At 46.5% G+C, this 14,314-nt stretch overlaps 1 protein-coding gene across 1 annotated transcript; it reads right to left on the bottom strand.

Moving 5' to 3' along the window:
* Nucleotides 1-1,825: 1,825 nt before the first annotated feature.
* Nucleotides 1,826-13,645, bottom strand: LOC117042340 (zinc finger protein 184-like). Its single transcript, XM_033141890.1, has 9 exons — nt 13,323-13,645; nt 12,793-12,844; nt 10,834-11,057; nt 8,532-8,726; nt 7,344-7,554; nt 6,427-6,459; nt 4,724-4,815; nt 2,652-2,778; nt 1,826-2,433 (listed from the first exon to the last, which is right to left on the bottom strand). Exons 1-9 carry the CDS (start codon nt 13,602-13,604, stop codon nt 1,838-1,840), a joined length of 1,812 nt encoding a protein of 603 aa, XP_032997781.1. The 5' UTR covers nt 13,605-13,645; the 3' UTR covers nt 1,826-1,837.
* Nucleotides 13,646-14,314: the final 669 nt, after the last annotated feature.

Raw genomic sequence — 14,314 nt, 5'->3', positions numbered from 1 at the left:
ACACAAAAGCTCATACCAAGAACAAACTTTAGTTGGTCTCTAAGGTGCCACTGGAAGGAATTTTTTTATTTTTTATTTTGTTTCGACTACGGCAGACCAACACGGCTACCTACCTGTAATTGGAATTTTGATAGGGGAAACAGCCACTCTAGACTCCGAACTCAGCAGCAGTGTTTCGAAAGCCGAAACAGCCCCCATCTCTGTTCCCGCTTTCCATTCAAGTGGCAAGATTTAGGAGAAGTCTTTTTGTCCCCTCTCTCCTCCAGACAACTTGCACGCTTAGGAGAAAAATCTGTAGCAAATTTGTCTTGAAAATCCATTTGGGAAGACCCAACAAATTCTAAATATAAGCAACCCCCACTTTGAGGTTTCAGTGTGATAAGAATGAACAGTTCCCTAAAGACCTGAAGGACCCTGCCCTGCTTCTCTCCACCTGGCTTGGAGCGGGGCCTGACAGGCTCCATAAAGGGCTGCTCAGATTTTGTTTTCTAAATTGCTTTTTTAAAATCTATGTCATTTTAAATTGTGATTGATATTAATACTGTATTCTTAGTTTTAGTTTCTGATTTATGTGTAAATTGTTTTCCATTTGGAAATACTTTTTGATGTGTTTTATTTATTGCTTATGACTTTTGTTATGTTGGTAATTATGTAAATCTTGTCATGTTGTGAGATGCCTTGAGCATTGTTTTAACTATGGAAAGGCAGCATACAAATAAATTGATGATCATAGAATCATAGAGCTGGAAGAGACCACAAGGGCCATCCAGTCCAACCCCCTGCCAAGCAGGAAACACCATCAAAGCATTCCTGACAGATGGCTGTCAAGCCTCTGCTTAAAGACCTCCAAAGAAGGAGACTCCACCACACTCCTTGGCAGCAAATTCCACTGCCGAACAGCTCTCACTGTCAGGAAGTTCTTCCTAATGTTTAGGTGGAATCTTCTTTCTTGTAGTTTGAATCCATTGCTCCATATCCGCTTCTCTGGAGCAGCAGAAAACAACCTTTCTCCCTCCTCTATATGACATCCTTTGATATATTTGAACATGGCTATCATATCACCCCTTAACCTTCTCTTCTCCAGGCTAAACATACCCAGCTCCCTAAGCCGTTCCTCATAAGGCATCGTTTCCAGGCCTTTGACCATTTTGGTTGCCCTCCTCTGGACACGTTCCAGCTTGTCAGTATCCTTCTTGAACTGTGGTGCCCAGAATTGGACACAGTATTCCAGGTGAGGTCTGACCAGAGCAGAATACAGTGGTACTATTACTTCCCTTGATCTAGATGTTATACTCCTATTGATGCAGCCCAGAATTGCATTGGCCTTTTTAGCTGCTGCATCACACTGTTGACTCATGACTCATGATGATGAAGATCTGAGAGTATAGGGCAGTATACACATTTAATTAATAATAATAGTAATCATAATAATAAAATAATAATAAAGACTTGATCCTACCATATTCTCTGTATAATAATAATAAAACCCTTATCATGAATCTTCTTGGTAAAGTTGCTTTATAAACTCTTAAAATTTTAGTGTTGGAAGGGGACCACAAGGGCCATCTAGCTCAACCCCCTGCAATGGAGGAATCTTTTGCCCAACGTGGGGCTTGAACCCACGACCCTGAGACTGAAAGTCTCATGCATCTTCATTCCGACTTACTTAATAAGGACAAGCAATTGAATCATGAGTAAATGCCTGGTATTTCCTGCCACAGAAGACCAGCACTGTTTTCAACATTTGACCCATTTCATTTATTTTCTCAAAATCCCCCGAGCTCTACTGGATCAAGCCAAAGGCCAGCATTCGTCCCGCCCCGCCCCGTCCCTTAACTCAAGTCCGTGACTTCTTCCCCATCGCCCCTGCATGAGTCCTCTGGTGGATAGTGAGGTTCGAGGACCGACTGAAGCGCTTTCCGCACTGGGGGCAGGGATAGGGCTTCTCCCGCGTGTGGCCCCTCTGGTGAATGGTGAGGGTGGTGCTGCGGGTGAAGCTCTTGCCGCAGTCGGTGCACCGGTACGGCTTCTCCCCGGTGTGGGTCCTCTGGTGCGCGATCAGGTTGGAGTAATCGCTGAAGCGCTTGGCGCAGTAAGTGCAGCTGTAGGGCTTCTCGCCCGTGTGCAGGCGGTGGTGGGTGATCAGGACGCCAAACTGCCGGAAGGTCTTTCCGCATTCGGGGCACGGGAAGCATTTCTCTTTCCTCTTCTGGGTGGCTGCCTTCGCACGGCTTCCCTTGGGCCATGCAGGCTGACCCGCGCCCGTTGCGAGATTAGTTCCTTGCCACCTTCCTGTCGCAAAGGCGGCTTGGCCTGCACCCACCCGCTCAAAACTCTGGGGAGCGCCGCATTCGGAGCGCGGCAGTCTTGTGGCGGGGAGTTCCGCCGGCTCGTGACCGTTCTGCTGCGGGTTCTCTTCCTTAATTTCACCTGCTGGAATGAAGAGTGCACAAGGAGCCAGGGGATGAGCAAGCAGGAGGAAAACGAGCTTGGAATAACCATCGAATGGTACCCAACAATGCGTCCTCTTAATTGTTGCTGGACTCAAACTCCCATCATCCCTGTTTATTGGCCATGATGCTTGGGACTGATGGGAGTTGGGAGTCCTCAAACCCCACCCCAGTGAAACAAGTGGGGTCTGGGGCTCCTACCTGCAGGGATGCCCGCTTCCTCCTCCTCCTCTTCCTTGATCGTCCTGGCGATGGCAGCAGTTGTGAGGGGCGAGTCCACCGGCAACTCCTCTGAATGCGCTGCAGCTCTCTTGCAGGCTGTCAACTCCTGAAACACCAAGAACAGGGATGGGAAACTTCAGACTGGCCTGGGGGGGAGGAGCGCAACTTTATCTGGCCCTGGGCGCTGCCCCGCACTGACCCTGCTTTAAGAACATAAGAACTCTGTTGAATTAGTCTCACAGCCCATTTAGTCCAGAATCTTATTCCTACAGTGGCTGCCCACATGCCTGCGGAAAACCAGCAAGCAGGATTCGAACACAAGAGCCCTCTCCCTTCCTGTAAAGGTACCCCTGACCATTAGGTCCAGTCGCGGACGACTCTGGGGTTGTGGCGCTCATCTCGCTTTACTGGCCGAGGGAGCCGGCGTACAGCTTCTGGGTCATGTGGCCAGCATGACTAAGCCGCTTCTGGCGAACCAGAGCAGTGCACGGAAACGCCGTTTACCTTCCCACCAGAGTGGTACCTATTTATCTACTTGCACTTTGACATGCTTTCGAACTGCTAGGTGGGCAGGACTCCCTTCCTGTGGTCTCCAGCAATTCAGAAGCTTTGCTGCCTCCGAGCAAAGAGGCAGAGAATAGCCATCAGGGTTAGTAGCCATCAATAGCCCTCTCCTCCATGGTTTTGTCCAATCCTCTGTTTAAAGCCATCCAAGTGGGGGCCATCACTGCCTCCTGGGGCAGTGAGTTCCACAGTTTAAGTACGCGATGCATGAAGAAGTATTTTCTTTTATCCATCCCTGAATCCTTGCAACATTCATTGGATGTCCACAAGTTCTAGTGATACTCCATTCCATTCCCCGTGGTTTTCAGTTTCCCCACCAGCAGTCAGGGCCTTCTCGGTAGTGGCGCCTGCCCTGTGGAATGCCCTCCCATCTGATGTCAAGGAAATAAACAACTAGCTGACTTTTAGAAGACACCTGAAGGCAGCCCTGCATAGGTATGTTCTAAATGTTTGATGTTTTACTGTGTATTAATTTGTTGGAAGCTGCCTGGAATGGCTGGGGCAAGTCAGCCAGATGGGTAGCATATTAATAATAATAATAATAATAATAATAATAATAATAATAATAATAATAATAATAATTATTATTATTATTATTAATGTTGATGATGCATTCTGTGTTCACTGAGAACACTTGCTTCTCAATGGTTTTGTGAACTTCTTCCAACCTTGGGGTTCCCCTAAGCCTGCAGATACACCCCCTCTTGTGTGGATGATACTTTTTTTCCTATACAGTGGTAACTTGGTTCTCAAACTTAATCTGTTCCGGAAGTCCTTTCCAAAACCAAAGCATTCCAAAACCAAGGCGTGCTTTCCCATAGAAAGTAATGCAAAATGGATTAATCCGTTCCAGACTTTTTAAAACAACCCCCTAAAACAGCAGTTTAACATGGATTTTACTATCTAACAAAGCCGTTGATCCATAAAATGAAAGCGATAAACAATGTACTGCAGTCAATCAATCAATCAATCAATCAGTAGCTGAACTGGGTTCCGCACAGTCACAAAAAAATAAGAGCCACAAGAACAAAAATGCAAAATAAATAGCAAAAATAGACAGACGTCAGCGTAACACTCGAAACGGAAGTGTGACACTCAAATCGGAAGCGTAAAACTCAAAACAGAGCATGTTTGGCTTCCGAAAAAAAGTTCACAAACTGGAACACTTACTTCCGGGTTTGCAGTGTTTGGGTTCCAAGTTGCTTGAGTACCAAGGCATTTGAGAACCAAGGTACCCCTGTATAAGGATCCACATTCACCTCTGAACTTTGGAAACAGAGAGAACGGTTAAGCAACATTTAATAGGGAAGGGTCTTAGCTCAGTGGTAGAACATCTGGTTTGTATGCTAAAGGTCACTAGGTTCAATCCATCTTCATGCGGGGCTGGGGAGTTGCTGCCAGTCAGTGTTGACAAGACTAAGCGAGATGGACCAAGGGGTCCGACTTCCCAAGTTCCTAATGCTTGCTGCTCTCCGAAAACCAGATACCTGGATCACGCCCGCTGCAGATTTTTCGCTTCTGTCTTCCTGGGGAGGGTGGATCGGCACGGACTGAAATGAGGGCGTCGTTCTGTAGCCTGCTTGAGCAAGAAAATTGGAGAGATTTTGGAAGTAAATTGAGGCTAAGGTTTAAAATGAAAATAGTAAAATTGGAAATTAGGGTAATAAAAATAGATGATGTTAAAAAGAAGGTTAATTTCGAGGATTTTTAAAGCTTAATAATGAAGTTGGAAAACTGCTGAAGATGTAATATAATGAAATTCAACAAAGAGGGATTTGAGGAAGCCATGTAAACATGTGAGGAAGGTCAGGAAAGTTAAATTTTTATTTGTGTCATAAATTGTGATATATATTAACTCTGTTAATGTAAGTATGTTGTAATCCTTTTTTTTTATTGGTTGAAATTGGGGAAAAAAAATTTAAAGGAGAGAATCTGGTCCATAGGAGAGGAAATAAATCTTAATCATTCTTGGGCTCTGACTCTATAGACATGGGGCAGGCATTTTATTCAGCACAGAGGCCTAGGAAGAGGAAGCGACATGGTTAGTCAAGTAAAGACAAGCCTTTCCTTGGAATATTCCATTGGGAATTCTGTTTGCTTGCAATTCATTAGCTCCCTTGAATGTCAATGGGTGGGAATGAAATTTGGTACACATATTCGGGACACCATTTTACATTTCAGGTTCAAATGTCAACTTCCCCGCTTGCCTGCCTCCAAAGTGGGGTGGGGGGGAGGAGAAAGCAAAATTCTGCGCAATGCCTCCCACAGATTATGTAAACATACACACAACAACGGAATAGGAATTGGGGTAAGCGTCCAGAACGAAGATATGGAACACCCGCCCTTCTATTTCCAGTGGGGAAAGGGGAGAGAAAGATCTAACCCAGTGTTTTTCAACCACTGTTCCGCGGCACACTAGTGTGCCGCGAGGTCTTACCTGGTGTGCCGTGGGAAAAATTGAAAAATTCAAGAGAATTACTTTATATATAGTCAATATAGGCACAGAGTTAAATTTTTTAACATTTTCTAATGGTGGTGTGCCTCATGATTTTTTTCATGAAACAAGTGTGCCTTTGCCCAAAAAGGTTGAAAAACACTGATCTAACCTACATATTTCCCCCTTGAAGACAGAAAGAGAAGTTGGCATGGGCAGTCAGAATATCACTACAGTCATACCTCGTGTTGCGTTCGCTGCAGGTTGCGTTCGGCGTGGGTTATGACCGTGCCGAACCCGGAAGTACTGGAGCGGGTTACTTCTGGGTTTGGCAGTTCGCGCATGCGCAGACGTATCAAATGACGTCACGCACATGCGCAGAAGCGCCAAATCGCGCAACGAGCATGCGCAGACACGGCGCTCAGGATGCGGACTGCTCGTGTTGCGAACGGGGCTCCAGAACGGATCCCGTTCGCAACCAGAGGTACCACTGTGTTTTAAAAGCACATATCCTTTTGCACCTCTAGTACATACGCCTGTCTCCTCTGCATTTCCATTGTTTTGTCCCTTCAGAGGATGCGGAATTTAAGATGAGCAAAAATCAGGGACTCAGCGGCTACCATTTCAAAGGTGTGAAGGCAAAGGAGCATCACAGATCAAAAGGGGAAATATATTATTTATAGCGAGATCAACCTCTTCATCCATCAATGTTCTTTCGTGTCATCTATTGCCTCAGAGACAGCCATTGTCACATACCTATGTCTCCATCTACTTCCACGCAGAGAGTCTCTGGAGGAGGGAAAGAATAAGGCTGTAATTGATGGGGTTGTAAATGATGGCTATAATTTATGAGACAAAACAATCCTTGTGGTCTGCTGATCTGGGCGACTAAGATTGGATCTTTCCGTAGGAGGAGTCAAGAATGGAACCAAGGGCTTGGATCTGAATTGCTTAACTACTTCCCAATAAAGTATTTCTCCAGTATACATATAACAAGCAGCAGCACAATCCCACGTGTGTTTATTCAGAAGTCTGTCTGCCTGGTTCACACACAATACTAAACCATATTAAACCATGGTTATATGAACCATGGCTTAGCAATATGTATGAACCCAGTTCTAACTATGGTTTGTTTACTGTCAACAAACCAGTCTGAAACAAAGGTTTGCTGTTAGTAAAGACAAAGCAAAAGTTTGTAATTTGTAAAGCTTGGCGTTATGTGTAAATCAAGTTCTGTCCCTTAACCATGGTTTGATTCACCACACCAGCTGCTGGCGCTCACCAAACCGCAAAGGAACAAGGGGAAAGCAGCTGGAAACAAACCTAACTTTGGAGAAACAAGTGATGGTTTGTTTGATAATCTGTGGGACCAGCTGTGGTTAAATTTGTGGCTTAGCATGGTGGGCAAACCGTATCAGCTCATAACACAGACACTCCCAGCAGAGCTTTTCAGAAAATAACCCTCAAGCTGCCCAGCAAACTAGGTTTTTTGTTTTTTTAAAAAAACATTTGGAATATCAGAGATGAGGAGAGTTGTAGTCCAACAACATCTAAAGAGCACCATGTTGGCAGATTCAAAAAGCCATAAACATCAACCTCACCCACACAGCTACAGGTATCACACAAATAACACAAGTCCCATGAGGCAGTGCCGCAGCAAGACTCCTGTTTACCTTTGAACCGCAGCAGCGCCTCCTGCAGGACGGCCCGTTTCCTGGAGAAGTTGCTGAGTCTCTGCTTTAGCTCTGCTACAGCGAGGTCTGTCTTCAACATGCCATCTTCCATGCTGAAGGGTGAGGAAGAAGAGAGATGATCCCAAAACCCAACATCCATTTCTCTGCTTGTTACAAACCCAGCAGAGATGCAGAGGGAAGGGGCCAATATCTACCTGCTTCTTGTTCTTCCAACACCCTAAAAGGAAAGATAAAAAGAGGTTTATGAACACATGAGACAGGGAAGCATACCTACCAGAATGCGTCAGCTGGACTGGTGACTGGGAGTGGCTGCTGAGACCATATAACACCAGTCCTGAAAGACCTACACTGGCTCCCAGTACGTTTCTGAGCACAATTCAAAGTGTTGGAGCTGACCTTTAAAGCCCTAAATGGCCTCTGCCCATTATACCTGAAGGAGCATCTCTACCACCATCGTTCAGCCTGAGGTCCAGTGCCGAGGGCCTTCTGGCGGTTCCCTCACTGCGAGAAGTGAAGTTACAGGGAACCAGGCAGAGGGCCTTCTTGGTAGTGGCGCCCGCCCTGTGGAATGCCCTCCCACCAGATGGCAAGGAAACAAACAACTATCTGACTTTTAGAAGACATCTGAAGGCAGCCCTGTTTAGGGAAATTTTTAATGTTTGATCACTTTAATAATAATAATAATAATAATAATAATAATAATAATAATAATAATAATCTGTTGGGAGCTGCCCAGAGTGGCTGGGGTATAAAAATAAATTATTATTATTACTATTATTACTATTATTATTATTATTATTACTACTACTACTACTAGTAGTAGTAATAGTAATAATAATTAATTTTTATACCCCAGCCACTCTGGGTAGCTCCCAACTACTACTACTACTACTACTAGTAGTACGATGATTATTATTATTACTGCAAAGCCACAAATATGGACCGTTGCGAAAAATGGCAATCACTGGGCCATCGTTAAAAGTACAACAATTCCACTAAAAGTAGGAACCAGCTTCCGAATTGAATGAGACACTCAAGCTCCATTCAGATGTTATAAAATATAAATGCAATTATTATTATTTAAATCACCGACATGTTTCAACCAGGAAAAAGCACCTGGTTGGAGAGCTTTAGCCCAAGGTTCCCCATCCCTGTTGCAGAACTTACAGGCGACACTTGGCCGGGCTCCCTGTACGGTTCCTGCTGCAGAGGATCCTCACTGAGCGTTTTGGGGGCTCCCTGGGCGATGTCTCTCTTGAGCTCTTCCAAATGGCTCCACAAATGTCTTTCCTGCTCCTCCAAAAACCCACGCAGCTCCTTCCATTGCTGGGTCAGCTGCTGTCCTTCCACTTCCGCCTGCTTCTGCAGTGACAGGATCAAGCAAAACCAATCGAGCGTGTGGCAAAGAGGAGTTCCTGGAAGATACTTTGTGACAATGTTTTGGTTTCTAGATATCAAGGAGAATGTGACATTCTGGAAGAAGAAGGGAACTGCATGAGCTTGGGAGAAGAAAAATTTGGACTGGGAAAATGCTGGGGGGGAGGCCTGGTGGGAGACTGAGATAGGAGTGGTGAGGAGGGGGGTGGGGTAAAGGGATTTGAGATTTAAGAGGAGGCTAACCATGGTACTCCGACGTCAGAGAGTTAAAAGGATCTGGAGAATGGAAGAAATATTTAGGTTATCATGAAAATGTGTTGATTATAATATTTTTGATGATTGGAATTAGAAGTAATAAGAGCAACATCTTAACTAAGTTAAGAGAAGGAAGGATATAAGAAGTTAAGATATGGAAGATGATTTTGTATTTGATAAGAATAAGTTTTATGATATAAGATTTGTAGACTACAATTGTAAGATTATGATTAGATGTAAAGATTTAGATTTTACAATGTTATAAAGTTACTAAAGAAGATTTGAAATGAACGCACAAGAGAGGGCGAGAGGAGGTCCCAAGTAAGATTTGGAAGAAGTGAAGGATTTTGTTTTTGTGTGTGTTGGGTGTATTGTGTTGTCAATGGGACGTGGGTATTTGTAATTGGCTTAATTTGGAAAATCCAATAAACTTTTATTAAATAAATAAAAAAAAGAAACGCCAAGGTAGCATTCCCCAACAAAGCTCTCAGGCCTTTTAACAGCTGCCTGGCAAGCAAGAATTCAGCAGGCGAGGCTCCTCCTAACACACAGTTAGCCTGCGGGGAAGCTCCACAGGCTAAATTTCTACCTGCGACACGCAACAGCCAGCACAGAGATGGGGAACCGGGAGCTGTTCAGGTGGAACAGGAAAGATCTAACTGGATGCAGCCGGTATGGCCAATGGTCAGAGATGGTGTGGGGAGCTGTGATGGACTGGCTGGATACAGAGGAGCGGTGGGAGGCAACCCGCTGGGGAACCCCCAGGGGAAGAAGACTAAGAGCCAGGGGAGTGGTGACAATGAGGGCGAAGAGGGAGCAAACCAAGAGGTGGTGGTGTCAGAAGCTGAAGGGGCAACAGGATTCAGTGAGCAGGAAGAGGCTGTGGCAGAGAGCAGTTCAGAATCAGAAGGTGAAGCCCTTGCAACTCATTCAGGAAAGGTCTACTGGGAAGAGTTGCTGGTGGGCCTGCGCTGTTTTGGTTTCTTTGAATAAAGGGTTGACTCCACTGATACTAGGTAAAGGTACCCCTGACTGTTAGGTCCAGTTGCAGACAACTCTGGGCTTGCACGCTCATCTCGCTCTATAGGCCGAGGGAGCCGGTGTTTGTCTGCAGACAGCTTCCAGGTCATGTGGCCAGCATGACTAAGCCACTTCTGGCAAACCAGAGCAGCGCACAGATACACCGTTTACCTTCCCGCCAGAGCGGTACCTATTTATCTACTTGCACTTTGATGTGCTTTCGAACTGCTGGGTGGGCAGGAGCTGGGACCGAAGAACGGGAGCTCACTCCGTCACGGGGATTCGAACCGCCGACCTTCTGATCAGCAAGCCCTAGGCTCTGTGGTTTAACCCACAGCGCCACCTGCGTCCCTGATACTACTGTTCATTTATTGCTGACCCACTCCCGTCTCCAGTGCTTGACGACGAACAGCCAGAGAGCCCCAGGGTCCCTGTCTCTGAGTTAGGACAAAGACAGGTCCATACGCCCTCTCAGAGCCACAGAGGTCATTGGGAGACCTTGAGCCAGTCTCCATCTCTCAGCCTAACCTACCTCACAAGATTGTTGTGAGGGCGGCAAGAGATGGCAGGGAATCACACACTTCCCGGAGTTCCTTGAAAGAACAGTGGGGTTTGTGTGTGTGTGCGTATATAGAATTCAACAAGGGTGTCCAGTTGGAAAAGCGGTTGTGGCTTCTGCACTTTTAACTGCTGTGCAGAAGAGGAAATTTACGTTTACTGGAATCCCCACTTCTGCATATTATTATTAAAGGTGCAGGAGACCTGCACTCTTTTGCTTCTGGCTACTCTACTTGCAAATCTCATTTAAAATACCTACCAGCAGCTCCTCTCTCTGCTTCTCTTTAATGGTGCTGGCTTCTATCTCTAGCTTCAGACCAGACTGGTCCACCACCATCTTTCCCTGAAAGACAGATGTGGTCATTTTTGTGAACAGCTGCACAAAGCGCTGCCAACTCTCAACACCACGCCGTGCTCTCATGTCTTTAGCAAATCTCTGCTGATTCCGAACGTTCAGGGTGTTGTTAGCAGCAGAGGAGCAGGCTAGGCGATTTTATTTCTCTGGTCACGAAGCAACCCTAGCTATAAGACGTTTCATAGATCATCTGCAGGAGCCTGATGAGAGGTCCCCATGTCAATGAGAAGTTGTTCCTTCGATGTAAAGTTAAAGGGACCCCTGACAGTTAAGTCCAGTCGTGAGCGACTCTGGGGTTGCAGCGCTCATCTCATTTTACAGGCCAAGGGGGCCAGCATTTGTCCACTTCCGCAGACAGTTTTTCCAGGTCATGTGGCCAGCATGACTAAGCCTCTTCTGGCGAAACCAGAGCAGCGCACGGAAACGCCGTTCACCTTCCCGCTGGAGCGGTACCTATTTATCTACTTGCGCTGGTGTGCTTTCAAACTGCTAGGTTGGCGGGAGCTGGGACCGAGCAACGGGAGCTCACCCCGTCACGGGGCCTCGAACCGCCGACTTTCCGATCGGCAAGTCCAAGCAGCACAGTGGTTTAAACCACGGCGCCACCCGGGTCCCTTCCTTCAATGTAGTAGGCCCAATTCTATGGAACTCCCTCCCAGTAGAAGCCAGGCAGGCACCTTCCCTGCAAAGTTTCAGGTGTCAAGTCAAAACAGTTTTATTTCAGGAGGCCTTTGCACCATGAATTGTATTCTAATTCTCTGGTGCTTTAAATTTTGCACATTGCATGTTTTGTTTATTTATTTTGTAAGCTGCTTTGACAGGCACGTGAAAAGCAGGGCATAATTTTTAAAATAAATTCCAACAGTTTGTGGTGATCCTTGGACCTGATTACCACTGCTCACTGGGGGGACCAGGGGACCACCATTCTGGCTGCAACACTATAAACCAGAGATTAAGAACCAGTAGTCCTCCAGATATTAGAATCATAGAATCATAGAATCATAGAGTTGGAAGAGACCACAAGGGCCATCCAGTCCAACCCCCTGCCAAGCAGGAAACACCATCAAAGCATTCCTGACAGATGGCTGTCAAGCCTCCGCTTAAAGACCTCCAAAGAAGGAGACTCCACCACACTCCTTGGCAGCAAATTCCACTGCCGAACAGCTCTTACTGTCAGGAAGTTCTTCCTAATGTTTAGGTGGAATCTTCTTTCTTGTAGTTTGAATCCATTGCCCCGTGTCCGCTTCTCTGGAGCAGCAGAAAACAACCTTTCTCCCTCCTCTATATGACATCCTTTTATATATTTGAACATGGCTATCATATCACCCCTTAACCTTCTCTTCTCCAGGCTAAACATATTGTCGGACTCCAACTCCCATCAGCCCCAATGAGCATAGCCAAGGGTCAGTGATGCTGGAAGCTGGAATCCAATAACACCTGGAGAGCTGCAGATCAGCTCCCTTGCTAGGCACACTTATCTGAAAGGAACCCCTATTGAAAGCAAAACAATTTACATCTGATCAGACATGTAAGGCTAGCATTAGCCAAGGCTTGTTTGGATCATGCTGCAGCTTACAGCTCAGAGGCATATTAATAAGCAACAGGCAGGGGAAGCCCAGGATGTTGTAAAGAAGGAGTCCCCCATGGCAGGTAAAAGCATCATTCACCCAAAGGTCCTCCGGGCATTTGCTTATGTATAGACTTTATTTATTTATTTATTTATTTTTAAAAACCCAACTCATTATCACCATATTGCTGCTGGCTTAAAATGTTGCCCTGGCAGGATGAGTGCAAGAGCTAGCTCAACTGGTCCAGGAATCTGCACTCACAGGGGCCAAGCCTCTTGGAAGCCAGCAAACAGACCTGGGGAGAACAGCAGCAGTTCTCCCCGCTTGAAATCCCCAGTATACTGCCTCTGACAGCGGAGACAGAGCAAAGCCATTGTTCTGTGTTTTATGGCTCAGAACGCTTCATTGCCAAGCGACCCGGACACCCCCCCCCCAAAAAAGAGAAACAAATACTGTTATAGACATCTAGATGCGTGCTTTTCCCGTTTCTTTTTAAGGACAGCTGGAAACTTTTAAGATCCTGGCGAATGCAGCCGCCTCCCAGCTTCATTTAAACACGGACAGGTCTAAAGGATGGAGCAAGAGGCAGACCTCAACCACCCCCAACACCCCGCCCCACAGGACCACCGAGGTTTCTTCAACCCCGCCACGCAGCTTCCACCCACCCCATCCCGGAGTATCTTTCCTGCTCACAGACATTCCCCCAAACACCCCCGCCGCCGTTCCCACGATCGAGGCCGAACCAGGCGCAATGCTGAAAGGCGATCCTCCGTCCACGGAAGCAGCTTCTTCCAGGGGGGGTCTCCCTCCCTCCAAAGGCCCGGCAGCAGCAGCAGCAGCAGCAAGCGGCAGCGTGGGGCCTCGGTGGGCGCTCCGGAGGCGCCCCGCCAGGCTGCCCAAAAGGGGGTTGGGCTGCAGCAGGCGATGCAACGGGAGCAGCTCCCGGCAGAGCGGGCAGCGCAGGCTCCTCTCCAGCTGCCCCCAGCAGCGGCTCACGCAGGCCCGGCACAGGTTGTGGCCGCAGCCGGACACCATCACCGGGTCCCGGAAAAGGTCCAGGCACACGGGGCAGGAGAGATCGCCCCGAAGGCCTCCCAGATCTGCCATGGCCGCAGTTTTGGAAAGCACAAAAGGATCCCTGGGAAACAGGGTGGGATTGGGGGAGGTGGGCGGGCCCTTCTGTTAGCCCCGCCCTTTCGGGTGGAGGTGCTTAAGGGGGCGTGGCAGGGGGCGCAGCTGAGTTTTCATTGTTTCCTCCCAACTTCCGAACTTGGAGATCGCTTTTGCGCGTTGGAACGTGAGAAGAACGCGGCTGGATCAGGCCAATGGCTCAGCCAAGGCCAGTTAGTGCCGGATTACGTATAAACTAAACAAGCTTTAGGGCCCCACTCTCTTGGGGGTCCCCCAAAAAAATTTAAAGGAAAAAAAAACCCTGGATGTACACTTCCAAAATATAAGATAAAAAACAACTAAAATAAAACCTGCAATTGCATTGTACAGGTTATAAATTTCATATTAATAAAGCTATTTATAGTTATTACTAGTTTGCATCATTTATTTACACCTAATATTTCATGTTATAGCAAGTTTCCAGAGACTAGATTACTGTATGAGTCTTTGTAAATTGTGTTTCTAAATGAACTTATGTTATTGCCAAATGCCAATGTGTTTGCATTATTAAGTTCGTTATGAATTAAAAAAATCATTTTAAGTTAGAGCTTAATAATTATTTCACTATTAATATACTTCTTAATTGTATTTCAGTTCAACAATTACTTTGATAAAATACATATTTTGTCATGTGCAAATGGCTTTAG

This window comes from Lacerta agilis, chromosome 2 (genome assembly GCF_009819535.1).
Source record: "Lacerta agilis isolate rLacAgi1 chromosome 2, rLacAgi1.pri, whole genome shotgun sequence".
NCBI lineage: Eukaryota > Metazoa > Chordata > Lepidosauria > Squamata > Lacertidae > Lacerta > Lacerta agilis.
This window is presented reverse-complemented; position numbering and strand designations above follow the sequence as displayed.

Excerpts from the sequence above, each read along its gene's own strand:
- LOC117042340 (XM_033141890.1), bottom strand. The coding sequence starts at position 13,604 with ATGGCAGATCTGGGAGGCCTTCGGGGCGATCTCTCCTGCCCCGTGTGC. Across the intron at positions 2,779-4,723 it reads CTGCAGCGGGCGTGATCCAG|GAGTTGACAGCCTGCAAGAG; the intron begins GTATCTGGTTTT and ends TTGGTGTTTCAG. Across the intron at positions 2,434-2,651 it reads GGAAGCGGGCATCCCTGCAG|CAGGTGAAATTAAGGAAGAG; the intron begins GTAGGAGCCCCA and ends TCTTCATTCCAG.